This window comes from Leucoraja erinacea, chromosome 37 (assembly GCF_028641065.1).
Source record: "Leucoraja erinacea ecotype New England chromosome 37, Leri_hhj_1, whole genome shotgun sequence".
Taxonomy (NCBI): Eukaryota; Metazoa; Chordata; class Chondrichthyes; order Rajiformes; family Rajidae; genus Leucoraja; species Leucoraja erinaceus.
Genome location: NC_073413.1, coordinates 9,314,058 through 9,339,887, shown reverse-complemented (window position 1 = coordinate 9,339,887; position 25,830 = coordinate 9,314,058). Strand labels below are relative to the sequence as shown.

The following is a 25,830-nucleotide window of genomic DNA, read 5'->3' as shown; positions in this document are numbered from 1 at the left end:
ATATTCATACCGCTGGGTTGTAACGGAGGTGGGTCAGGTGGCTTGATGAGGGATTAGACTCTCTCACTGCATCTCCACAAGGTCCAGCAGAGGTTTCAGTGAATCTGGGAATAAGGCCAGATCTGCTGTGCCCCCAATTCTGGTCGATTGTTTTTTAACAAGTGATGAAGCAGTGTGCACGTCAGATGATGATGTCTGCTGAAGCAAACTTCACCTGTTGCTCCAGACACACATGCTTTAATCATCTCAACTGTTAACTTGGTGAAATCGAGCATTGCCTGGGTACTCTACAAATGCCTCTGTCCCACTTAGGAAACCTGAACGGAAACCTCTGGAGACTTTGTGCCCCACCCAAGGTTTCCGAGCGGTTCCCGGAGGTTGCAGGTGGTTGCAGGCAGTGGAAGCAGGTAGGGAGACTGACAAAAACCTCCAGGAACTGCACGGAAACCTTGGGTGGGGCGCAAAGTCTCCAGAGGTTTCCGTTCAGGTTTCCTAAGTGGCACAGGGGCTTACTCCCCCCTCCCAAGCCCAACTGTTTCTACCATTCCATGACTCCATGTATTGGCCACATGGCAAAGCCATTAGCCATCAGTGAACCCATCACTTCAGCAATGTCGACCAGTTACTGTAGAGTGGAGCTAACATGTTATGCACGCAATAATTCATAAACGACCAGGAAAACGCTGTACTTTTTGCTTTTTAATTTCTTTTTCTAAACACAAATACATTAACAAACAGCATACAAACAGAGGTATCAGTGATTGAAATGGTGTGTGCTGCAATGGTACATGGTGCTCAGAGGCGATTTATGCCTCAGTGGAATGATTTCTTCACGTTTAAAACTTTCCATTCATTAGAAATTTATTTTTAAACAAGCGCATTTTCTTGCTGTTCGAGCTGCTTTTTCAATATTACAATTTCAATTTCCTTTTCGGGAAGCAAGAGATAAGGAGAGCAAACATGGCCCGCTGAAGTGTGCCTGGGAAGGTGGCAGATTCTATGTCAGTAATGTCGCACAAGTCACCATATTACATTACAGAGTTGTACAAATTTCTGAAAGTGTTCTCTCGAAAACAAGCAATGACCCGGATAAAGAGCTAACCCAGCAATTTAAAAAAAAAACATGCCCCCAATTCTGATTTTGTTTTAACAAATGAAGCAGTGTGCATGTCTGATTAAGATATCTGCTGAAGCAAACTGCATCTGCTTTTCCAGATGCATCTGTGTGCTAAAGTTAATACAGCCTTACATCACACACACAATAAATGCCCCCCAAGTGTAAGAATGCAGTGATCACCAATTGCTCAAATAGTTTTCGTATTAAACATGGGAATCCACCTGCACATCAATGGACCCATATTTAAAATTACAGATGAAAACCACCTCAGATATTAGGCCAAACATGATACATTAGTACTTTGCCAGGTTTCTAAAAACTATTATCAAGATGTCGATTAAATGCAGCATCTCATGTTGTAGAACTGAAACAAATCAACCAGGTTAGCGGCCGCAGCCTCGACTAGTGTGGATCAGATGATAAAGACACACCTGTCATGCCATACTGAGTGCAGATCAGTACTCAAAGAGCTACGAGGAAATGAAGCACCCAGGTATAAACCTACATTTTAATTAAAATTTAGAAGTTCAGACAGCTACATAACTCTATAAAATCCTATTACAGACTCGGAATTCTGTACTTAATTTTTATTTAGCTGTCTTTACACCAAGAGTTGGTTCTTGCTGTAAAAAGTAAACTGAATAGAATGACATAGCTAAAGAACTCCATTAAAATACCACTTATTCCACTTAAAAAAGATGCAAAAAAACAAAACAAAAAAAGCAAGCAAATAGGGAATGCAAGGACATGTTTTTATAGTTTTAATTAAACATTTCACAACACCTTGAGCACATTAAAGGATCAAAGATGTGCTGGTAATGCAATTACCAGTTTCACGGTTGTCTGGTTCTGCAATATGAGGAGATGGTGACGTATTCAAGACAAGAGAAACATACCAGGAATCCCAACCACACGTGGCCATGCAAGAGGCAACCATTACAACCATCGATATATTTTTTTTGATTTTGTTTCTTTTCCCAGGGAGGCAAGGTTGGGGGACATTAAAATCAGCACGTATTCTGAAGACCTGCCAATTCCATACTCAAAATCCAATGGACTTGTGAAAAAAAAAAAGATATAAAAGTATTGTACAAGTTTACAACACTACCCCGGAATACTGGCTGAAAATTTTTTTTAGTTTTTTTTTGTTGCTTTATCCATCAAAAAATATAAACAAAGAAATGGATGCACCAGTATTCCAAGGGAGTTTTTCTTCTTTTTCAAAATGTCTTTAGCAAGTGCCTGTTCTGGGTCAATTAAGGAAGTTCACTGCAAGTTAAATGTTATCAATGCAGAGATAAAGTGGGCCCTGGTGATTAGCCCTCATTCTCTAAAAGCCATTTTATTTCTATTTTTTAAAAAGATCCCCTTAAATTTCAAACACAATATTATAGGTAAATTGCATCCTTCTGGAATTTCCAACTGAAGATGCCCCATAAATACACTTTAAAAAAAAAAGCACTCAAGTTCCCTTTTCTTTCATGCAATCAGCATGTTCAAATTTACACCACAAAATTTCACTTCTTGGCTCTGTACATGTGAGTGCACTGCTGTGCCAAATTATTACAAATCTGACCAGCATCAAAGAGAGAACATCCTTAACTCGCGATTCCACAGGTTCACGAGGCAATCAGCTGCTCGAAACTGGACTGTGGAAAGAAACACATGTTGCTGGCTGAAATCTATGGAAACAGCAAAGCCTTTGTGATGAGCATCACGTTTTTTTATTTATTTTTTTACATACATTACTTGATGCTCAGCACTGTACAAAAATTAAAAAAAAAACCTTATGTCAAAAAAAAAGGATATAACACTGGTGACCAGGGTCAAGTGTGAAATGCCCGTTTAGACCCGTCCAAAGTATTTGTGAATAGAAGTGACATTTTTTTTTCCAATGGGCACTTGCTTCCCATCAAGTTTCAAGGACACCTTTGGAACCCAAGTCACGCCGCCGCAGTGGTCTAATTCACATTTGCAAAATATGAAAGGAGATACCCAATAATTTCAGCAAGCCAAACACACAAGACATTGCATTATCACTTAACTCCCATATTGGTAAAATAATAGTACCAACAAATTCAGAAACCAATGCTTCCTATGGAATGTATACAAAGAAAACACGAGGAGCATGGGACGAGATAATTGCATTGATACGAATGGAATTTAAACTGTATCCCTTTGGCTCAGGGCATTCATACCACACATCAAGGAATTAAAATCAAAGTCAGGACATCCTTATGTTTGTTACCACACAATCAGGGGCTTGTTCCATCCTAGGAGCACTCTCCCGAATAGCATTCTCCATCCAGGTTCATTTCACGCAAAGGGTGGACCAACTCACTCCCTGTCTAGTGAAGCATTCGATGCCCAATTGAACAAAGTCACATGTTAGGGCATCTAGCATGACAACAGCTGTGGGCAATTCTGGATTTCCGTAACCAACACGCAACCCTGCACCAATTCACCCTAAGATACAGCGGCAACAGGTGCATTCAACCGATGTAATGTTTGACAAGGGGCAAACTCTCGCTAAGAGCCAACGTTCACGGAACAATCGCTAACTTCATTTACGTGCCTGCAGTGTCAGATGTAGGACAGATAGTGTTGTCAATTGGATTTTTTGGGGGGGAAGATTACGCAAATCCCTTTCAAAGCCAAAGGCAGTAGTATCTGAATGAAACAGCAGCATCATGCTCCTTGCTACACAGGTTGCAATTTTACTGGCCTTTCCAGCAACACTTACCCAGAGAAAGACTCCCCTCCCACCCCCCCCCCCCCCCCTCAAATCAAAATACTAACTTGCAGAAATGGTCTCCCAGCAAACAAGATCAAGCCACCCAAAACGTAAATACAAGTTACACTATGCTATCTTTAATAACTGAGCCAGATCACAGATTTATTATTAATCTGAATATCAGAGGGCTTTAGAACACAGACCCTGAAGTCATAATGCACAAAGCTGGATGGAAATCAGGCGACCCAACTGATAGACACAAGCCTGAAAGGCACCAAAGAACAGGCGCCCTCGAACCGACTCACCCAAATGATCTGATTTTCTAAACCTGCAGCGAGAGTTGGATTTTACGCAATTCTTAGATGCAACACAATTCACAAAATTCTTCATCCCGGTTTCCCCAATCCTTCCTGAAAATTACAAATTCTATTCTCTCGTATCAAACACCAGAATAATGCAGCACAGCGCGCGTAAAGACCCACCGTCACTCTGAACAGAAACGCAATGGAAAGGATTGGGACCCGTCATTGTCTCTGCATGCCAAACTAACACCTGGTTCAATCCAAAAAACTCTCATGAAGTGTGTTATGAGAAGCGCCACATCCAATTAAATTGTAACTAGATACATTAAAAAAAAATTAAAAATTCCTTGCAGTAATTGCAGGGGAAGATAGTTATAACTGCTTAAATGATTATTGTGGAATTCTCTCACTACTAATACATGAAAGAACAAGAACAGATGCAAAATCCCTTCTTCCAAGTGAAATACAAAAGTCTAGATTCCATTCTTAAACATGCACTTTTCTACAAGGTTAGCCTTTTTCTCTAAAAATCCCTGCTTTACACTTAAAACAACTCTCCGCAAAGCCACTAAACTGCACTAAGATGGCACATGGTATCTTTATTCCTTTTTTTTTTGTATATTCCAGATCTTTGTTTAAAACTGTGGCACATGCGCTTACACTTTCCGGACAGGAGGACAGAATAACATTATTCCAAACTATTCCAAAGAAGCACGGGAACGAAATCTAAAGCAAAGACAAAACATGAGGCGCCAAGAGTGCACCCATGCAGGGAGCTGTGGTCAAAACAATTCACATGTGCCAAACTACCACATTTAAGAATAAGCACCAAATTTTGTTTGAGGTTATAAGCCAATACACCACACAGCAGCTGGGTGCATATACTGAGCTTCTCTTACTGAGAACCAAAAAATGAATTGCTCAGGAAAAAAAGCAACACAAAGTGCTGGATTAACTCAGTCGGTTTAGGCAGCATCTTTGGGAAGGTGTGGGAGAGGCGATGTTTCAGGTTGGGATCTTTCCGCTGACATCTGAAACGTCGCCTATTCAGGTCCTCCAGAGATGCTGCCTGACCCCGCTGGGTTACTCCAGCACTTTGTGTGTGTGTTTTTATTAAACCAGCATCTGCAGCCCCTTGCACCGACAATGAACCGTTCAGGTTAACTCGCGTTCTTTCAAAGAAATCAACAAACAGTGATGTTTTAAAAAAAGGGCAAAGTCCCACAATCACTTGCGGGCTGGGATGGGATGCGTTTTGGAGAATGGGTATATAGAAAGAACATTTTATTAACAGCTTATTTTTTAAAAATACACCATTTATTACAGGAGTCAAGTCTCTTTTAAAGGGCCACTGTGGATTTAAGATAGCCTCGGCATTAAGAGCAAAATGCAGATCATGGTATGCAAACAGATGAAATAGTTCTCACTTTCTTCTTGGAAAATCTTCCTCTCGATGAATAGTCCTGAAAGCTTGACAACTTAGAGATGCTTAGAAAGAGGCCTGGAAACCACACAGTTGAAAGCTGAAAAAAACCCAACTGCATTTTTTCTAGTCAGCCAACATTAAATAGGAGCCTGAACTTCTGGCTATACTGAAAGCCAATCAACCCATTGAGCATTACGGCTATTTTTTTAAATATAAATTAAACATTTTAATACAGCCGCCACAGAAACACAGCACGTTTCGTGCCGAGATGATTTGCCTCTTTTTTTTTTTAATGAACTGGAACTGTCCAAGTAATGATGCATTTATTTCCCCCAGAGATTCCCAAATTGCTTGTAACAGGAACTTGCTAAATGTGAATAGCGTGCCTTCTTTTCTTAGCCGACAGTCAGAAATCCATATCCTGTTGTTGCTTGGTTTTTATGTTGGAGCAAATTTCTTGGCCTGTGCTCGCACTCGCTTCTCGTACTCTACTCTGTTCTGGCTGTGAATGATGAACAAGGAATTGCAGAAATCAGAACAGATCTTAGCAAGCATTTCTATTTTAATAACCATATTTTTGTATACAATCAATCAAGACAAGCCATATGAACAAATCCATCTCGTTTTGGTGCACGAAGATGCACAAATATTCTCCCGAGAACTAATACAGTGGTGGAGCTGGTGCCTCACAGTGCCAGAGAACCAGGTTCGATTGGTGACCTTGGGTGCTGTCTCTTTGGAGTTTGCACGTTCTCCCTGTGATCGCACGGGCTTCCTCTGGGTGCTTCGGTTTCCCCCCACATCTCAAAGACACGTGGGTGTGTTGGGAGTGGTAAAGTGGGATAACATGGTACTAGTGCAAGGAGGTGATCGATATTCGGCATGGACTCAGTGGGCAGAAGGGCCTGTTTCCACGCCATATCTCTAAACAAAAAAAACCCTAAATACTGGTTGCCTGAAATCCGGCTGCATGTCTGAGAGAAAATAGTCAGCTGGGCTCCAGGTGACTGTGCCTCCTTTGGCAGACAACCAGCAAGCATCAGCCAGATGAATTTTGCCTCTGCCTCACTTTAGCTTTCCTTAATCATATCCATGAGCGGAAAATCAGAACCCGTACCACACACACACAAGTAAAACGGAGGATGATAATCTCATCCAAGCCCAATAGAGACTCGCCCCATGCAACACTATATTTTCACTGATCCGAAAATACTGAGTGCGCCTATCAATAGCACTTAGACACAAAATGCTGGAGTAACTCAGCGGGGAGGCAGCATCCCCCGACATCAGTCTGAAGAAGGGTCTTGACCCGAAAACGTCACCCATTCCTTCTCTCCAGAGAAGCTGCCTCACCCACTGAGTTACTCCAGCATTTTGTGTCTACCATCGATTTCAACCAGAATCTGCTGTTCTTTCTTACACATATCAATCTTTTAAATATTTATGTGTCAATATACATGCCGTCTTGGCTATCTTTAAAAAAATATCAGGGATAGATAAACAGAGTACACGCATTTTACGTCAGGGTTACTTGCTTGAAAAGCGGTGCATAACACAACAACTAAGTTACAGAGATAGGTTGAATAAGTTAGGTCTTTATTCTCTGGAGCGCAGAAGGTTAAGGGGGGACTTGATAGAGGTCTTTAAAATGATGAGAGGGATAGACAGAGTTGATGTGGACAAGCTTTTCCCTTTGAGAATAGGGAAGATTCAAACAAGAGGACATGACTTCAGAATTAAGGTACAGAAGTTTAGGGGTAATATGAGGGGGAACTTCTTTACGCAGAGAGTGGTAGCGGTGTGGAATGAGCTCCCAGTGGAAGTGGTGGAGGCAGGTTCATTGGTATCACTTAAAAATAAATTGGATAGGCATATGGATGAGAAGGGAATGGAGGGTTATGGTATGAGTGCAGGCAGGTGGGATTAAGGGGAAAAAAAAATTTGTTCGGCATGGACTTGTAGGGCCGAGATGGCCTGTTTCCGTGCTGTAATTGTTATATGGTTATATGGTATAATTTAAAGGTGGGCAAATTATACATATACCCAACTATGCTGTCGGCCGCATCTTTGAGCACGTTAATTTAAAATCATGAGCGCGTAATCAAGCTTTGGTATTAAAGGAACAAGCGTGTTATTCCAAACGCACATGAATCAAACTGGCTTAAATCACAAGGTGCTTGTGTACTATGTAATGCGTTTGGTGGCAGTTATCAGATGATGCTAGTCCATATATCTTTTTGAACAGTTTATTTTCAGTCTGTATAAAGATTAAATCACATTTCCCCAGGATAATCCGTAGTTAATGCCATTTTATTCAATGGAAATATTAAGTGTGCAGCATTTTAAGTTGGCTAGAGCTAGTATCAGGGGAAGCCAGAGAGTGCAGGCATTTAAATTGTAAATATTCCTAGAGCTAGAATCAGGAGATTTATTTAGAATGTATTTAATTATCACCCAGCAAATACAAATTTATACTTTAACAATTAATCCAAATAGGCCAGGATCATTAATACAGCTTTTATGATTTAATGATTAGTTTAGTTTATTGTCACATGTACAGAGTGAAAGGTCTTTGTTGCGTGCTAACCAGTCAGCGGAAAGACAATACATGGTTACCAAGCATGTAACTTTGTGCCATTTCAGTTTGTTTAGTTTAGATATACAGCAGAAAAACAGGCCCTTCGGCCCATCGAGTCTGCACCGATCAGCAATCCCTGCACATTAACACTGCTCTACACACACTAGGGACAATCTACATTTATACAAAACCAATTAACCTACAAACATGTACGTCTTTGGAGTGTGGGAGGAAACAGAGAAACTCTGCGAAAATCCACGCAGGTCACGGGGAGAACGTACAAACTCCGTACAGACAAGCACCCGTCGTCAGGATCGAACCCGGGTCTCTGCCGCTGTGAGGCAATAGCTCTATCGCTGCGCCACCTTGCTGCCCTTAGGAGGGGGGTTAGTTAGGAGGGTTAGGAGCCTTAGTTAAGAGGGTTGAACATTGGATCAAGATTATACCTTGTGTAACAATTTCTCAATCACCTTTCCCCCCCCCCCCCCCCCCCCCCCCCCCCCCCCCCCGTGAGATTAAACACAGATTAATATTTTTGGATGAGAAAGATAACTGGGTTTCCTCAAGTCATGCATTTGTTTGCTTTCCTACTCACCAGTAGATTGTGTATGCTTCTGCTTGTGCTGGGTCTTGAATGTTTGGCTCGTTAAGAAGTTCTTGAATTCCTAGTAATATCTATGTTGAAAAACAGATCGCAGGTCAATGGTTGAAGGTTAAGAACCCGGTGCAGCTCCACAAAACCATTTTTGTCAGGTGAATCTGATTTCTGACCTGCTTGATGGTGATGGCTGGCCTCCAATCCTTGTCCTCCTCCAGAATGGATAGACACACCGTTCCAGAGGGGTAGACATTCGGGTGGAATATTGGCGGCTCAAATTTACCTGGAGAACAGTTTAGAAAAATGCGTCCTTAAAACCTGTAAATTTAACTGTACGGTAGATGCACAAGGTTGACTAAGGCTGGGCTAAAATAATAAACCCACCTTGTACTAGATTTCTTCTGATCCAATACAACCAAATAAAAGATAGGCAAGACTTTCACATTCCCTTCTAAGTGCATGCCTACATCTTCAACCAAAAACACAAAATGCTGGAGTAATTCAGTGAGTCAGACAGCATCTTCGATAGGTGATGTTTCAGGTTGGGAATTGTCCTAGACTAATAAGACAATAGACAATAGGTGCAGGTGTAGGCCATTCGGCCCTTCGAGCCAGCACCGCCATTCAATGTGATCATGGCTGATCATTCCTAATCAGTACCCCGTTCCTGCCTGAAACATAGTTTTTCCCCTGGGAGTTGGCTGTGCATTTTTTTTAAAAAGTTGGGCTTTACAATCCAGTAATACTAAACAGACTTGAATAGATATCAACTGGAATGGCAAATCAAAAATTTACTTAACACATTTTTGTATTAATGGTACACTCTGACAGTGTCCATATTCAAAACTATTATATTTTCATACTAAACATGACAAGGAGCAAGTTAGTTTACAATCTTATAGTTGAATGAGGGGACAGCTCCATCACCTAAAAATATACACGTTTAATATACATTGCCCCTAAAATTGATCACAAAGGGCTGTCCATTATCTGTTTGTATCAATGCCAATCTCAACTCTACTCGTTACATGGTTTGTTTACTTAGGTTAGATGCTTATTCATGCAAAATCAATCAAGATGTTCACGCAAAGCCAAAATTATAAGAAAACTATTAACAAAATTCTTTATATTAAAACAGAACATAGGTTTCATAATTCATCCAATTCAATTTATTTTTGATATTTCCGTCACTGATGGCATGCTTTAATGCATCGGCTTCCGAGACTGAGATTTATAGAAACATAGAAAATAGGTGCTGGAGTAGGCCATTCGGCCCTTCGAGCCTGCACCGCCATTCAATATGATCATGGCTGATCATCCAACTCAGTATCCCGTACCTGCCTTCTCTCCATACCCCCTGATCCCCTTAGCCACATCTAACTCCCTCTTAAATATAGCCAATGAACTGGCCTCAACTACCTTCTGTGGCAGAGAATTCCAGAGATTCACCACTCTCAATCTAGTCTAATTTTTGTTTAGTTTCCATCCACTTCATTAATTTGTTGTAAAAGTAATTTACCCAATTCAATCTATTGATATTTTTTCAATTCTACTTTCTTCAGCAGCTCCTTTTCAAACTGTGTTGAATGAATCATTGGGCTGTACCTCAGTCAACACTGAGCTGATGATTATGTTCACAGACTTTTCATTAATGAGATGTCAAAACAAGCTTGCAAGTATTGTTAGTCATTCAACACAAAAACGGGCCCTTCGTCCACGCCGACCATGATGCCCCATCTAAGCTAGTCCCATTTGACCGCGTTTGTCACATACTCCTCCAGCATTTCCTATCCATGTACCAGCCCAAATGTCTTTTAAAGTGTATTATATCTGCATCGACTACTTTCTCTGGCAGTTCATTCCATTTTCTGCCCACTCTCTGTTGGAAAAAGATGCCCCTCCGGTCCTAATCAAATCTGTTTAAAAAGGAGCTGCAGATGCTGGAAAATCGAAGGTAGACAAAAATGTTGGAGAAACTCAGCGGGTGAGGCAGCATCTATGGTGCGAAGGAAATAGGCAACGTTTCGGGTCGAGACCCTTCTTCATTGATGTAAGGGTGGGGCGGGAAGAAGAAAGGAAGAGGCGGAGACAGTGGGCTGAGGGAGAGCAGAGAAGGGGAGGAGAAAGCAGGGACTACCTGAAGGGTTTCGGCCCGAAACGTTGCCTATTTCCTTCGCTCCATAGATGCTGCCTCACCCGCTGAGTTTCTCCAGCATTATAGTCTACCTCCTAATCAAATCTTTCCCCTCTCGCCTTCTACCCATGCCCTCTAGTTCTTGATTCCTCTACCCTGGGAAAAAAGGCTTGCTAATTAGCAACAGTGAGAGGGAGGAAAGAAGGAATTGTGATTCAAACGGCCTTGAATTATAAATGGGGAGTTCTGTTTTCTCATAAACATGCCTTGTACTGTTTAGCACTGCTGAGGAAATATAACAATCAAGTATATCAAATATAACAACTCTCTCCCCCCACACCCCCCCCCCCACCCCATCTCACAATAATCAAGGTCCCTTCTGGCCTGACCATCATGAGCATATAAAAATCAACTTAAGAATAAAATATAACCACTTAAAATCACAAAACATTGCAAACAATTTAATAAGCAACTTTACCATCGTAGCCATAGCATTTTATTTTATGACTGCCCTTGTAGCAGGGCAAATGTGGCAAACTATGCCGGAGAAGAGACACACCCACACAAGTGCTGGGGAAATGTCAGCAAGATTATGTCGCCATTGGACTCTGCACGACAGATTTACCAGCTAGAATTTATTAAGCTTGGGGTCCATTTATCTGGACTCACGTACCAAAGGTCCAAACATCCCAACAATACAATTCTCTAAGGAACTACCAGAATTATATCCAAGCAATTAAAATTGAAGCAACGTGAAAAATAATCAAGTGGGGCGCCTAAATTTTAAACTGCGCCAACAGATCAAAATGCTGATAAAACATTAATTTTTAACCACCGGGAGGAGAGTATCAGATCAGCGGACACTGGACAAAGGGCCGGTAGGGGGAAGTCAGGGGGGGGTGTAACCTCCCACGCCTTCAAGGACGATGTGGGAGACGCCCCCAGGGCACAAAGGCCAATGGACGGCGAGGAGACTGACGGCTCACTGGTGAACCGTATGATAGGGAGAGGCAGTTAGGCCACACTGCCGAGAACAAAGGAGGGACCCAGGGGGCGCCAAGAGCAAAGAGGGACCATCAGGACTCCAACGACTACTTTGTAGGGGCCAGATACGTGGAGACTCTTTGCGTACTTTGTGAATTGTATGCAAATACAAAGAATTGAATGATTGAAATGATCCATTTGCAATTTATACAAAGAATGATAAAAAAAATGAAACAAGCCTTTACCCCCACCTAGACTAACCAGCTCTAGAACATTTTGAAGGGTTTCACCAGGTAACTCAAGAGATCTGCCCGAGAAATGTCTGCACTGTCTGTACACTTACACTTTGGTGGCGATGAGGGGTAGTCATCCTTAAACAGCATTCGAAGCTTATACTGCCCACCTTCCCACGGCGTCTGAAAGAGAATGGCTCATTAGCATTGACCATTTGATCAACTGATCTTTTTTTCTTTAAATGCTGAGTAAACCATCCATATATTGTTAGCGATTTGGCAAAATCAATGCCAAGGCTTCTGTAAATAACAATTCCAAAAGCTTTTGAAGTACTAATATGCAGTAGGCCTTGTTGCCTTTCTTCTTAAAGGAAAAAAAAAGTACAATTAATCGTACCGTATTAATGGACAGACCAATCATTACAAACAATCAAAATACACTAAAGGGCCTGTCCCACTTACGCGATTTTTCAGGCGACTTGCCGGCACCCGTCATAGTCGCAGCAGGTTGCCGAAAATGTTCAACATGTTGAAAATCCAGCGGCGACCAGAAATAGGTATGACTCTTTGGGCGACTACTCACCACCAAACAGGCGTCACCCTGGATTTTCAACATGTTGAAAATTTTCGGCAACCTGCTGCGACTATGACAGGTGCCTGCAAGTCGCCGAAAAAAATTGCGTAAGTGGGACAGGCCCTTTCATCAGTTGCAAATACAAGGATTGATTCTTTTTAAATGCAGATCAAAGGGTACAACCCATCCAAGATAATTTCCAATTATATAATTTCTCCTATTTATCAAAAAATTATACTTGCAACCATTTCATCCAGAGAAAAAAAGAAATACATTGTCAATATATATAGGTCTTTACTAGAGAGTCAGTCACTTCTTCACATACTTTGGCACTTCTGATCTAAACTGGCTTTAATACAGTAAAAATTTAAATCTCCATCTGCATTTAAATCCTGCCATGGGATTCTTTCTACCTATTTCCACTTCTCTCCAGCCTTAAAAGCCTCCAGGATGATGGCATTGTTATAGTTCTTACACATTCCTGGTCGAAAACACTTGATTCTTCTTTTAGCAAAATCAAAACTTCTCAACTTCTCTGCTGAAACTGCTCCTATTCCTTCTCCTTCCTTGCAGTTACTCTTTTAACCTGTGTTCCAAGTGTCATAATATTTTCGAATCAGTGTTTGAATCAGTTACATTTTACCCATTTTTTAAATTCCTGTAAAATGCTTTGGTCATCTTCGTCTATTAAGAGACCCCATATAAATGCAAATTGTTGATTAAGTGCCAGAAAGGAGGTCTGCAACCAACATTTTACACTGTCGGAGGCACTTCAAACGATATCTGGACAATGTAACATTCATAAACATAATGGAACCATTCATTCTGTGCACTGGCTCCAACTGGACAATGTTTCAAACTTTAAAACTCAAATAAATCTTTGCCAAAGTGGTGCCAAGTAAATATGCAGTCCTTGGCTCTGCTTGGCTGAAACCCTGCAATTTGACTGTGGGAACGCACCTCAAGATGCTCACACCTCACTATTGTAAAGCACAGTACACCTTGGAGAAAAGGCACTGCATGACGAGAATTAATGTTCAGAAACCTGAGAATGGCAACTCAAACAATGTAAATAATTCAGAGTCAAACGACAGACTTCCAGGTTATTGGCAAAAGAAACAAGAGGTAAAACATCAGTATGAAGAAGGGTCTCGACCCGAAGCGTCATCCGTTCCTTCTCTCCAGAGATGCTGCCTGACCCGCTGAGTTACTCCAGCTTCTTGTGTCTACCTTCAAGAGGTAAAATAAAGTTTATTTTAAAAACTAAAATTATGAGGAGGCAAAACTCCAAAAGGATGGTATGATTCTAACATTTAACGAGAAATGGATAAGTGCTTGAAAGGTGCCCAAAATCTGCTGGGTGATAAATGGCAGCTAGGATAGTTAGATCGAGATAGTTGCGCAGTTTCTGTGATTGATTCTGTTAATGCAGCTATAATTTAGTTGGAAATGATCAGTCCACTAATGCTGATAAACTTTAAAAGCACACATTGAGTACAAACGTAATGGCTAGATTAAATCTATATTTTTTATATTTTATAATATTTTTTAAAAATTAATACTTCAAATACTATGTACACAAATGCAGCAGCAAGTATCTGCACAGCAAGATGGCCGCAAGCAAAACTAAAATGAATGGCCTGCTCACGTTTTTGATAACGCTCCATAAAAGAGCAAATGTCAGTCAAGGCATTCATGCCAAAATATCATGAGCCCTTTCTTTCAGTGTTTAAATAGACCGGAACATTTCATTTAAGAGGGCATGTCCTCTGCAATCTACTTTTCTTCCTTCCACCATATGGTACGGGGGCAGCATGGTGGTGCAGCAATAGATTTGATGCCTTGCAGAGATGTAGGTTCGAACCTGACTACGCGTGCTGTTTGTACACTCTCCCCGTTTTCTCCAGGTGCTCCGGTTTCCTCCCACATTCCAAAGACATTTGTAGGTTAATTGGTTTCTGTAAATTGTAAATTGTCACTAGTGTGTAGGATAGTGCTTGTGTACGAGGGATCGCGGGTCGGTGCGGGCTCGGTGGGCCGAAGGGCCTGTGTCCGCCTTGTAACTCTAAACTAACTAAACATACTGCTGACAGCGACAAGAAGTGCTGCAAAACTAGTGCTCAAGCTTAAATATATAAGCAAAGAGAATCATAAATGTTTCTTGACTTTTAAGGGTTAGGAACAATTATTATTGTAAAAGACACATTTATTTTCAGTTATATTCTTCCCCAGTGTCACCAGACTCCTGCTCGAAGCAAGTAAACTTGACGCAAAGGGGGCTACATAAAGGGGTCTGCAAATCATATATATCTATATAGATCTATCTTATATTTAAGAAGGAACTGCAGATGCTGGAAAATCGAAGGAAAGACAAAAATGCTGGAGAAACTCAGCGGGTGCAGCAGCATCTATAGAGCGAAGGAAATAGGCAACATCTATGGAGCGAAAGAAATAGGCAACGTTTCGGGTCGAAACTCTTCTTCAGACTCAAGATAAGATCTATCTTATCTATCTTCAGACTCAAGATAAGATCTATCTTATACTTACTGCCTTTTTCCCTGGAATAGCACATTCCCAGTTCATTAAGTTTAAAGTACCATCTGGATTCTTTGTGGGTACTGCAACAAAACCCTGTAGGTAGGACAAAATATACGTTAGAAATGAACGTACTTCATTTCAGGTCACCATTTGTAAAAGTTTCTAAACAGATATAGAAAATACATAGAACAGTGGAGCACAAGAACAGACCCTTTGGCCCCAATGTCTGTGCCGAACATGATGCCTAGATCATGTTCTTGCCTAGACAAATTAGTCTTCTCTGCCGGCACGTGATCCATATCCCTGCATTTGCTGCATATCCATGTAATACATTAAAGACTCATCAATGCCATTGTGTTATCTGCCTCTACCACCGCCTTGGCAGCATATTCCAGGCACCCATTCCCCTTTCGAGTAAATAAAACTTCCTCCCCACGTCTTCTACACAAACCTACAGGACCTCGACCATACATAACCCCATAGACTTGAATATGCTTCCTCTCCAACAGGGACATCAAGTTGCCAGCAGTGAGTCACGACAAAGCACACTGATCTGCAGGATCAAATATCTGTTTCTCCCCAACATTTAATCACAGAAATTGTTCAACGCATCATTCGGTAAAGATTTTATTCAAAGGTTTATTCCTCTCGGGCAGCACAGTGGTGCAGTACTAGAGTTGCTCTCTTACAGCGCCAGAGACCCAGGTTCGATCCCGACTACAAGTGCTGTCTGTACGGAGTTTGTACGTTTCCTCCAACACTCCAAAGACATACACGTTTGTAGGTTAATTGGCTTCAATAAGTTGTAAAAATAAGTTGTATGTTATTCACAACACACTCTTATCTATTACATCCCTCCCTAGAGTCTATCTCTCACCCAAGAGCAATCTACGGTGGTCAAAACCACCTACCAAATTACGCAAAGATAGACACAGAATGCTGGAGTAACTCAGCGGGACAGGCAGCATCTCTGGAGAGAAGGAATGGGTGACGTTTTGGGTTGTGACCCTTCTTCAGACTGAAGCATTTTGTGCTCATCATCAATTTAAACCAGCATCTGTAGTTCTTTCCTACACATACCAAATTACACATATGTGGAATGTGGGAGGAAAGCAGAGCACCTATAGGAACCTCAGGCAGACACAGGGAGAATAGTCAAACTCTATACAAACAGCACCCCAGGTCAGGATTAAACCTGGTTTTCTGGTGCTGTGAGGCAGCAGCCCCATTGAGCTGCTCCGGTTAGAGTCAATGATGAGTGATCTTGGACCCAAAATGTTAACTACTTTTTCCACAGATATATTTCTGTATTTTATTGTTTCTACTGCAGACCCTGGCAGCTAGAAAAAGGCATATAAAAATAATCCTAATTGCTTCTCAAACAGTTCACAGTAACAAATCCAGAATAATTTAAATTTGCTACTCTGAACGGGTATACTGCATCGCCAGGCATCACAATGGATTTGATCGGCATATGCTGTTGTTAAGAATGGGAGCAGGTCACTGAGCATCATGCGAATGCATTCGAAAATATATTCCAATAGTTCCAAAAGTCAGCACCTTTTAATCTCCTCACCACATCAAGTAAGGTGTACCTCACAAACAAAAGTCATCTTTTTTGACTGTTTAATATCTAACATACGGTACCCAAGTTAGTATTTTCTTAATGAGCACAGATTTGTTACAGCACTTTTGATCCTTCAATTCAAACAAAAGTACTCCAATATACTTAAAAAAAGACACCCACTTGGATCACGCCTGCTGCCATAGGAACCTGGAACAAACTCCTGCCCTCTGCATAGCAATGAATCAGTCATGGCTCAGTGTAGAGGCTGCCTGTGGGGGCGTCGAGGAAAGCAGTGCAGTCCCTCAACATTGAGATGTGGATGTGTAGGAAGTAGCTGGTTTACACCGAAGATGAGCCACAAAATGCTGGAGTACCTCAGCGGGAGAGGCAGCATCTCTGGATAGAAGGAATGGGTGAGGTTTCGGGTTGAGACCCTTCTTCGGACTGAAAGCCGGGGAGAAGGAGAAATGTGGATTCTGCACCAAACCTGATACAGCGAGAGCGATCTGATTCAATAGCACGCAAAACAAGCTCTTTTACTATATCTCTGTACACATGACAATAATAAACCCATACCCTAAATCCAAACCTAGGACATTGCTGGGGAGTTGCTGCAGCTGTTTCAAATGTTGACCCATGGCCTCTCTCATCGCCCACTATTGCATGCAATGGAACTAGTTTCTCCCTTTCTCAGCACAGTTCTTCACAGGTCAGAAAATTCACTAATAACTACAGTTGACTTGTTACCACAGAAATCTATGTACTGAAAGAGCTCACATTTCTTTATTGTAAGATAGATAAGATCAAGCTCTAAATAGTTTATCCCTAGATTAATATGTATTTTTAGCTGTAAAGCACAAGCTTTAAGTGATTATTTTTTATCATTCAACCATCACCATGATGTTTTCCAAATCCAGAAACTAGTCAACCAATACAATATACAATAAAAGGACACAATGTGCTGGGGTAACTCAGTGGGCCAAAGGCAGTATCTCTGGAGAACATGGATACGTGACTTTCTGGGTAAGTTCAAGCTGATGGGTGAAGAAGTGTCCCGACACAAAACATCACCTATCCATTTTCTCCAGAGATGCTGCATGACTCCCCGAGTTAATCCAGCACTTTGTCCCCTTTTCTGCAAACTCACATCTGCAGTTCCTTGTTTGAACAATGTAATACAACCAGGGTTTTTGTTTGCTATGTGATACAAGGGGATAATTAGTCTTGCTGGCTCATTGTAACTAAGGCTTTCTCAGCCAAAATGACAAATAATTTACTGCATTACTAATGTTTGAATGATCATGCAGATAAGCCTTAATAAAACAGCTTCCTTCTCTGCCGTGATGGTGCAGTAACTTTCATAAGAAAGTTAAATTATACTTGGAGAAAAGAACTGCAAGTATACAGAGAAAGACTGAGGGAAGACAACAGAAACTCAGTAGTTTGACTGGCTTCCCTCTCAACCATAGTGTTCCTTGATTCTAACCTACAGCCTGGATTTACATTTTAACTGCAGTGCAGATAAGATCAAAGGTTCTGAACGGTCATTCTGTAAGCTAGGGTACCATCTGATTCACCTCTATCCCATTGCAGACATTGAACTTTGTCTATGGAACTGTTGCACTATAATGCTGAGAACTATATTCTGTCCTCTGTATATTCCCCTTTGCTCTACCTATTGTACCCGTGATTGGCTAGATTGTATTTATAGTAACATAGAAAATAGGTGCAGGAGGAGGCCATGTGACTTGGCCTCCGCTGCCCTCTGTGGCAGGGAATTCCATAAAATCACAACTCTCTGGGTGGAACAGTTTTTTCTTACCTCAGTCTTAAATGGCCTCCCCTTTATTTTAAAGACTGTGGCCCCTGGTTCTGGACTCACCCAACATTGGGAACATTTTTCCTGCATTTAGCTTGTCCAGTCCTTTTATAATTTTATATGTTTCTATAAGATTATGTATCGTATTATTTGATTTCATAAGTTCCAGGAGCAGTATTAGGCCGTTCACTCCATCAAGTCTACTCTGCCACTCAATCATGGCTGATGTGTGATTGTCAACCCCATTCTCCTGCCTACTCCCCATAACCATCTTACTAATCAAGAATCTGTCAATCTCTGCCTTTAAAAAACCAATTGACTTGTCCTCCACAGCCGTCTGTGGCAATTAATTCCACAGATTCACCACCCATTTGATTGGATAGCATGCAAAACAAAACTTTTCACTGTACCTCAGTACATGTGACAACAATAAACCTAAACAGTTCACATGTCCACAGGGAGGTCAAGTCAAGGGATTGTGAACCGCTAGCTTCTAAAGCAGCGCTTCACAATCTATAGTCGCACAAACCCATGGGTCTACATAATATAACGCTATGGGACATGCAATGAATTTGCACAAATGATAGTAAAAACTAAAAATCATATTTAAAACGCCAAAATACAAAAAGTTTACAGGGGGATATGGGGCAGCTTGTGAATGCTAGGATTAGGTAGTCATACCAAAATGACTGGGAACCTCAATTCTAAAGGATTTACTTCCTTGATCTATTGGCTTTCTAAACATTGTTGAACTGCATACTTACAAACGGATGGTCTTTTCTCCAAGCTTTTCTTTCTTGTGCAAGTCGACTCAATGCAATTCCAGACATTGTTTTACGTCAACAGTCCCCTGAAAAATAATTATCCATGGTTTACATGAATCAGTTGTTTTTATTTTAGCCTGCCTAGTTTTCACCTTGAGATTTAAGGAAAGCACACAGTGAGTGGAAGAACATGGTACATACCTACTCTGAAGTCTGAGGGGAGAGTTTTTTTGGGGGAGGAGGGTTGGGTGATAAAAATACATTTTGTTCTTCCAAACATAATCCTGTGAATAATACTTGCATTCTCTCACTGATATTGGTCGTGGGAGACTTTGAGTAAGTGATAAATTAAAATCAACGGAACACAAATGGCATAAGCTGAGAGTGCATTTTATTAAACAATCACTATCGCAGCTCGCAGATAGATTTGTGCCCCCACCCTTTCTCGACATATTCCCGCAATTCCGTGTCCCTCACCATCTTCCAGTCCCGCCTCAAGACCCATCTCTTCACCTCTGCCTATCCTTAGCCCCACGACCCCCTCCCTTTTCATCTGTGCATTAATTGCCATATTGTGTTTTGAATTGAATTCTGTATTTACTTTGTGTACTAGTCATGTCTCTACTATTTATTTCATTCCCCTTACATGTTTTTCCTCTACCTGCTAAATTTTTGTAAGGTGTCCTTGAGACTCTTGAAGGGCGCCCATAAATAAAATTTATTATTATCATTATAATATAAAAAATCCGAATGAAAAAACATGAACAAGAAAAAAAGCAATATTGAACAAAACTCTGAAGCAGCACATAAGTTAAAAGAATGATAAGAGAGCTCATATGGAACTACATATCCGGATATGGTACTCTAACGAGGGGAAGCCCTAGAGACTCCTCCAAAATAGTGGAGAAATATCCATTGGTTAAAGCACCTCAATGTCATAAGAGCACGGGTGTCACCTCAGGCCACTCAGACAGATGAAAAGGTTCTGATGAAAGATCATCGAGCCGACATGTTAACTCTCCTTTCTCTCTCCATAGATGCTGCTCGACCTGCTGAACATTTCCAGCGTTTTCTGCTATTATTTCAGTTAGGCTTGACATTTTCCACAGCAGAAACAAAGCAAAAAGCCACTGGGAAGCTCCAAAAGTAGAAGGAACGAAACCACACCACTACAACTTGAGATTCATAATCATGATTATCTAATCTGACACTTGTTTTTGCAACAGTTTGAAACAAGTTTCATTCAAATTTCACTGATCTCCCTGGGACATGCCGCACAATAACATTTTGTATTTATGTAGCAATCTTCACATGGTGAAACATTCCAAACTGCTTTACAGAAGCGCCGACAACATTTGACACTGAGCCTCAAGAGATGATAGAATAGTTGACTAAAATCTTGGTCAAAGAGATAGAACCGAAAGAGCATCTTGGAGAGGAGAAAGCCTGAGAAGTTATGGATTGAATTGTGCACCTAAATAGCAGTAGGTAAATCATCAGTGGCAAATTAAGGAATATCAGAAATACTGCAGAGTCTGAATTTGGAAGAATACTGAGAGATTTCCCAGGGCTGCAGTGTTAGAAAAGATTAAGGGTAACATGAAAGGTACAAACAAGGAACTTGCAAGCCAAGGATGAGGAAAAACAAACAATAATTGCCAGATCACATCGTTTAAATATTCAGTTTCCAAAGCTGGCCCATCATAATAAGAAAAATTCTAAAGCAGTGGTTCTCAACCCTGGTTGTAAAAACTCCTTAGCAGTAGGCGAGGTGTCAGTAAAAATAAAATGGGCAGCAGGAGACTTTTATAATGTCATGGTAGTTAGGAAGATCATAAATAGTAAAAATATACTTTGTACGCTAACTACCCTGGTGATCGATCGCTACCAATCTCCAAACAACCCCAAAATCTCCAAGTACCTAAGGCAACATCAAGGGTTTTTTTAATCCACGTGTGAATAGGTATAGCTGTCATTCAAAATGGTTGCAAAACACTGGTCCAAGTCATCTCTTTCCGCTGATGTGAAACCTTCTTGAGGCATAACCATATTTCCAAAATAGGATGAACAAGGGGCAATAAGTTATGAATGATAGAGATTAATTAAAAAAACAAAACAATTTTTCCTATTCATAATTGATACACAAGCTCTGACAAAATTCTGGAGTTTTAATTATGAGGATTAGTTCTGGATTTAACTGCAGACAGAAGCATCAAAAATCTGTACTGTAAACCAAAATCAAACAAAGATCTCGCTTAAAAACAATTTACCAGAGGATTTGCATCCACATTTACCAATAGCGGCAATCCAACATTTCTGCTCCTGTACTGAAAGACAGCTTACTGGATTGTTGAAATGCAAAATAAATGTACAGGGTCCAACACATCAGGCAACATTAATAAGCTAGTGGTATCATTCAAGACACATGCTGTGAGGCCCATACAAAGATTCTCCATTATCAAATACAAGTAGGCAGCACTGCACTAAACATCGATGTCCTTTTTCTAGGGTGAGTTTACTCTAATGCAGCCCACTAATTGGAGATTCACGATGCAGGAATTGGAGATTCGGTTCCTCAAGCTAGTTGTTGAATTCTTCCTCTGCATTTTTTCATTCATTCGTGTTCTTGCACATGGAATCATAAGGCATAGAAAAAGGCCCTTAGGCCCACCATGCCGACCACTGTACTTACCTCAACTAGTCCTACATCTATGGTTGCTACATAGTTTTCAACAGGCTGGTGATTCAAGTGTTTCTCAAGAGTGCCTACCACCATAACCATGACGCCCGGCATTTCAACCCTGTGTGAAACATTCCCCCCCTCAGATTTCTACTAAACCTCCTCTCTCTCTCCCCCTCCCTCCTTGTAACATGCTTTTATGTTTTAGACACGTCCCATCAAAGGAAAAAGATTGTTACTGTCTACTCTCTCTACCCCTCTCAAATTCAGGTTACCCTTCAATCTCCTCCATTCCAGGGAAAACAAACCCAGCCTTTCCACACTCTTATAACAGAAATGCCCCAATGTGCAACAGCTTGGCAAGTCTCCTTTGCATCCTCTCCAGCTCAATCACTTCCTTCCTATAGTGTAACAAACAGCACTGCACAGAATATTCCACGTATGCCCCAAACAAATGATTCGTAAAGTTATAATGTCACATTGCTTCTCTTCTATTTCATGCCACAGTTGGTGAAAGCAGAGATCCGATAGACCTTCTTCAGTGTCATATCTACTTCTGCTGCTTTGTTCATGGATCTGTGGACGTAGCTGCTTTGTTAGGGCTCTATAATTTCCTGACTTACCATTATCTAACCTTCCAAAACACATCACTTTGCACATGTCAGGAATAAATTCCATCTGTCATAACTACACCTAACTTTTAGCTGATCAATATCATGCTGTCGCCCTCATTATCCACATAACAGTTTTGACTAAATTTCAGCAACACTTAAAAACTCTTAAAACTCTTCAGCGACTCTTAAAAACATTACCACACAGTGAAGGCATCTGAGCAACGAAGAGTCTGAAGGAACCCGACCCAATACGCCAACTATGCATGTTCTCCAGAGATGTTGCCCGAGCTGCTGAGCTACTCTGGTATTTTGTAAACCAGCATCTGCAGTTCCTTGCATCTCCTTGGCAATGACATACAAGACTCTAAATATGTAACTATGCTGTCCACAACGAGCAATTCATGCATCTACCGCTGATGAATTTCTGAATTAAAAAAAATCTTCGGAAACCACTGTCAACCAAATGAAGTTCCCTGTGTTTACAAGGCTCAACAGATCCATTCTTTACATGAACTCCTTCAACCTTAATATGGTTACAACAGGTAACCAGTATATTCATGAAAAATCTTAAAAATCATGATAGGTTTAGTGTCAATAAGTCTTAAAATGGAACTAATTTACTACCAAGTAAAATTAAAGAGTTACAGATAGCTTCAGGGTCAGAGATTTCCTCAGAGGCACAAATTTTAAAAAACATTTCCTGTAATTGACTATCGGTTTCCTCCAACTTTTAGGGAATTTAAATGAGAATACTGATCTAGATTACACCATTTAATTAGTAGTCTAACCAGGATTAGTTCTAATAGTTTCTCCAAGGGGTATGGGGAGAAGGCAGACACAGGTTACTGATTGTGGTTGATCAGCCATGATCACAATGAATGCCGGTGCTGGCTCGAAGGGCCAAATGGTCTCCTCCTGCACCGATTTTCTAATTGTTACAGGCATCTTTGCCTCAAGGACAGCAAGCCAAGTACATTTAATAGTATAACTGTTGGAAACATCGCACTTTTGCTTTCTTATTATCTTTCACATACAAAAAAATCTCCATTTATAGGAAGAACAAAAGGACATATTTTTAGGGCAAATGACTTAACATTTGCTCTTTTGACATTTTGAGACAATTGGTGTCGACCCAAAACATCACCCATTGGTTCTCTTCAGAGATGGTGCCTGTCCCGCTGAAGTACTCCAGCATTTTGTGTCTACCTAACATTTGCTCAGCTACCTTAATGACAAAACAAGCTTGATATTCCTGTGGAACAAAGTCTGAATGATTTATTTCTTTACTTCCAAGAAACAGTATCAATGTTCAGCCGATTGTGTAAAGCCTACTCCCAAATCTCTATTTGCAATACACCATCGTATGAGCCTTTGGTAGTCATATTCATCCCAAAATGAGATTTCATCCTTGCATCCAAATTACCATCAGACATTACTCTCTTCTCAATCTCGACAGCATCCCCATCTCTGAGACTTGTTTCAGCCCCATTGTTAAATCCAACACAGATTTATTACTCAGATCTCAGCATCAATATTCTTCCAGATGACCTCAAGTCCTCTCACTGCAACCAATTAGGAATATCACTGTCCGTATTACTTCTGCACGCCCATCCTCCAAATCTTACTGGAGCTCTCTAGTTCTTGAAGGCTCAATAAAATAAATTCTGGTTATTGCATGGCGTTTTGTTTGCCCAACCTATCCTATGCAATTTCATCAGCCACCCGTCCTCAAATATACCCTCCACCCAAATATATAATTCCGCCTACTTTTGTTCTTTCATCCAAAAATTCCCTCATAATATCATCTTACATCTGATTATGGTGTTTCCACAGGCCATTCCAAAACTGTCTCAATTGTGGTTTAGTCTATGAAATTGTAATTAGAGAGCAGGAATCGGAAATGATTTACATTTCTGAAACCTACACTTGAAGATTACAGCCCATGTCAGTCAAGACATCTATTAACGTGACGCACAGGGTTAGTACGACTCCAGTGCACTCGCCAATTGCAAATCAACATATTCAGACAACAAGATAGGTAGAAATAAATGCCTTAATGCAAGAATAACTGCCCGCTGGCACTTGAATTTCGCCATCTTTTATGACAGTGTGCCTAAACATGGTGATTTATGAGTTGAGAGAACAGAGTGTTCCTGCTGCAAGAAGCATTGCCAGCTGAAAAATGCTAAAATTATCTGCGGACATTCACACAGACAAAGAAAGATATTCAATTCCTAAAAAGGAATTAAAGAAGTCACTGGTTTGTAATTGCTTTCGGTTGGAGTGTACTTTTCTATTATCAGTTTATTTTAACATAGGATGGAAAGATTTATTGGGTGTTCATAAATGCAATTAGTAATTGGTACTACTTGTTATTAAAACTACCAAACACTAAGCAAGTCTTCCCAGATGCATTTTCCGGGTGTAGATTAAACTAGTAGCCAACTTCATACTGAATTTTAGAAATTCGCTACTCAGGAGACCCTTCAGCCCGATACATCTAAGCAAGAGAGCAATAGTTATGTGAATAAACCAATACCTTCTTAGCCTCAATGCATTCCTTAAGTGACTCTTCCATTGTTGCAGCTAATGAGCTTCAGATAACTACTGGATGAAACTTTCCACAGCTTCTCTATCTTCACAAAAAAATCTTCTACAACTACTTTAAATGTCCCCAAGTAATTGAACCAGGGAAAGAGACATTCAAATCGACTCCAAGCCCCTCAATTTTACATTAAATTTTCTGTCCGAAAGAAAACCAATCCAATTTAGTCAATCCAATTGGTCATCAATTCTCTATCATCTTCACAAATCTGAACACAGAAAAAACCTTTTCATTCATTTGTAACCCAAAATGTCCTGCTTACCCCATGACACATACCAAGGGAACACCAAAATGCAAAATCTTCTCTTATGGTGAACTGCTAACCAGATTGAGATTACAATTTTCACTAAGCAAATAGCTTTAGGTAGATAAAACTACCATATTACATGCCTCAAGTTTTTTCCAGAAGGACTATTTGACTAAATAAAATGATTCATTGATATCGGATATCTGCTGGAATGTGTAAAAACAATAAATATGAGGGCGCAGGATCTCAAGGTTGAAATTTCAGTAATTGTCTGGTTGAACAGATAAAATGTACACTAATTTCGACCCAATGTAGT

At 40.6% G+C, this 25,830-nt stretch overlaps 1 protein-coding gene across 4 annotated transcripts in view; it reads right to left on the bottom strand.

Moving 5' to 3' along the window:
- Positions 1-686: 686 nt before the first annotated feature.
- Positions 687-25,830, bottom strand: part of LOC129713926 (SUMO-conjugating enzyme UBC9) — a 41,068-nt gene continuing 15,924 nt past the window's right edge. For all 4 annotated transcript variants that reach the window (XM_055663327.1, XM_055663328.1, XM_055663330.1 and 1 more), the window contains 6 exons: positions 19,369-19,454; positions 15,228-15,311; positions 12,217-12,289; positions 8,929-9,038; positions 8,753-8,832; positions 687-6,081 (listed from right to left, as the gene is read on the bottom strand). In XM_055663327.1, the coding sequence (XP_055519302.1) occupies positions 6,018-6,081; positions 8,753-8,832; positions 8,929-9,038; positions 12,217-12,289; positions 15,228-15,311; positions 19,369-19,434 (477 nt within the window). In that variant the 5' untranslated portion in view covers positions 19,435-19,454 and the 3' untranslated portion in view covers positions 687-6,017. The remainder of the gene's footprint in view (positions 6,082-8,752; positions 8,833-8,928; positions 9,039-12,216; positions 12,290-15,227; positions 15,312-19,368; positions 19,455-25,830) is intronic.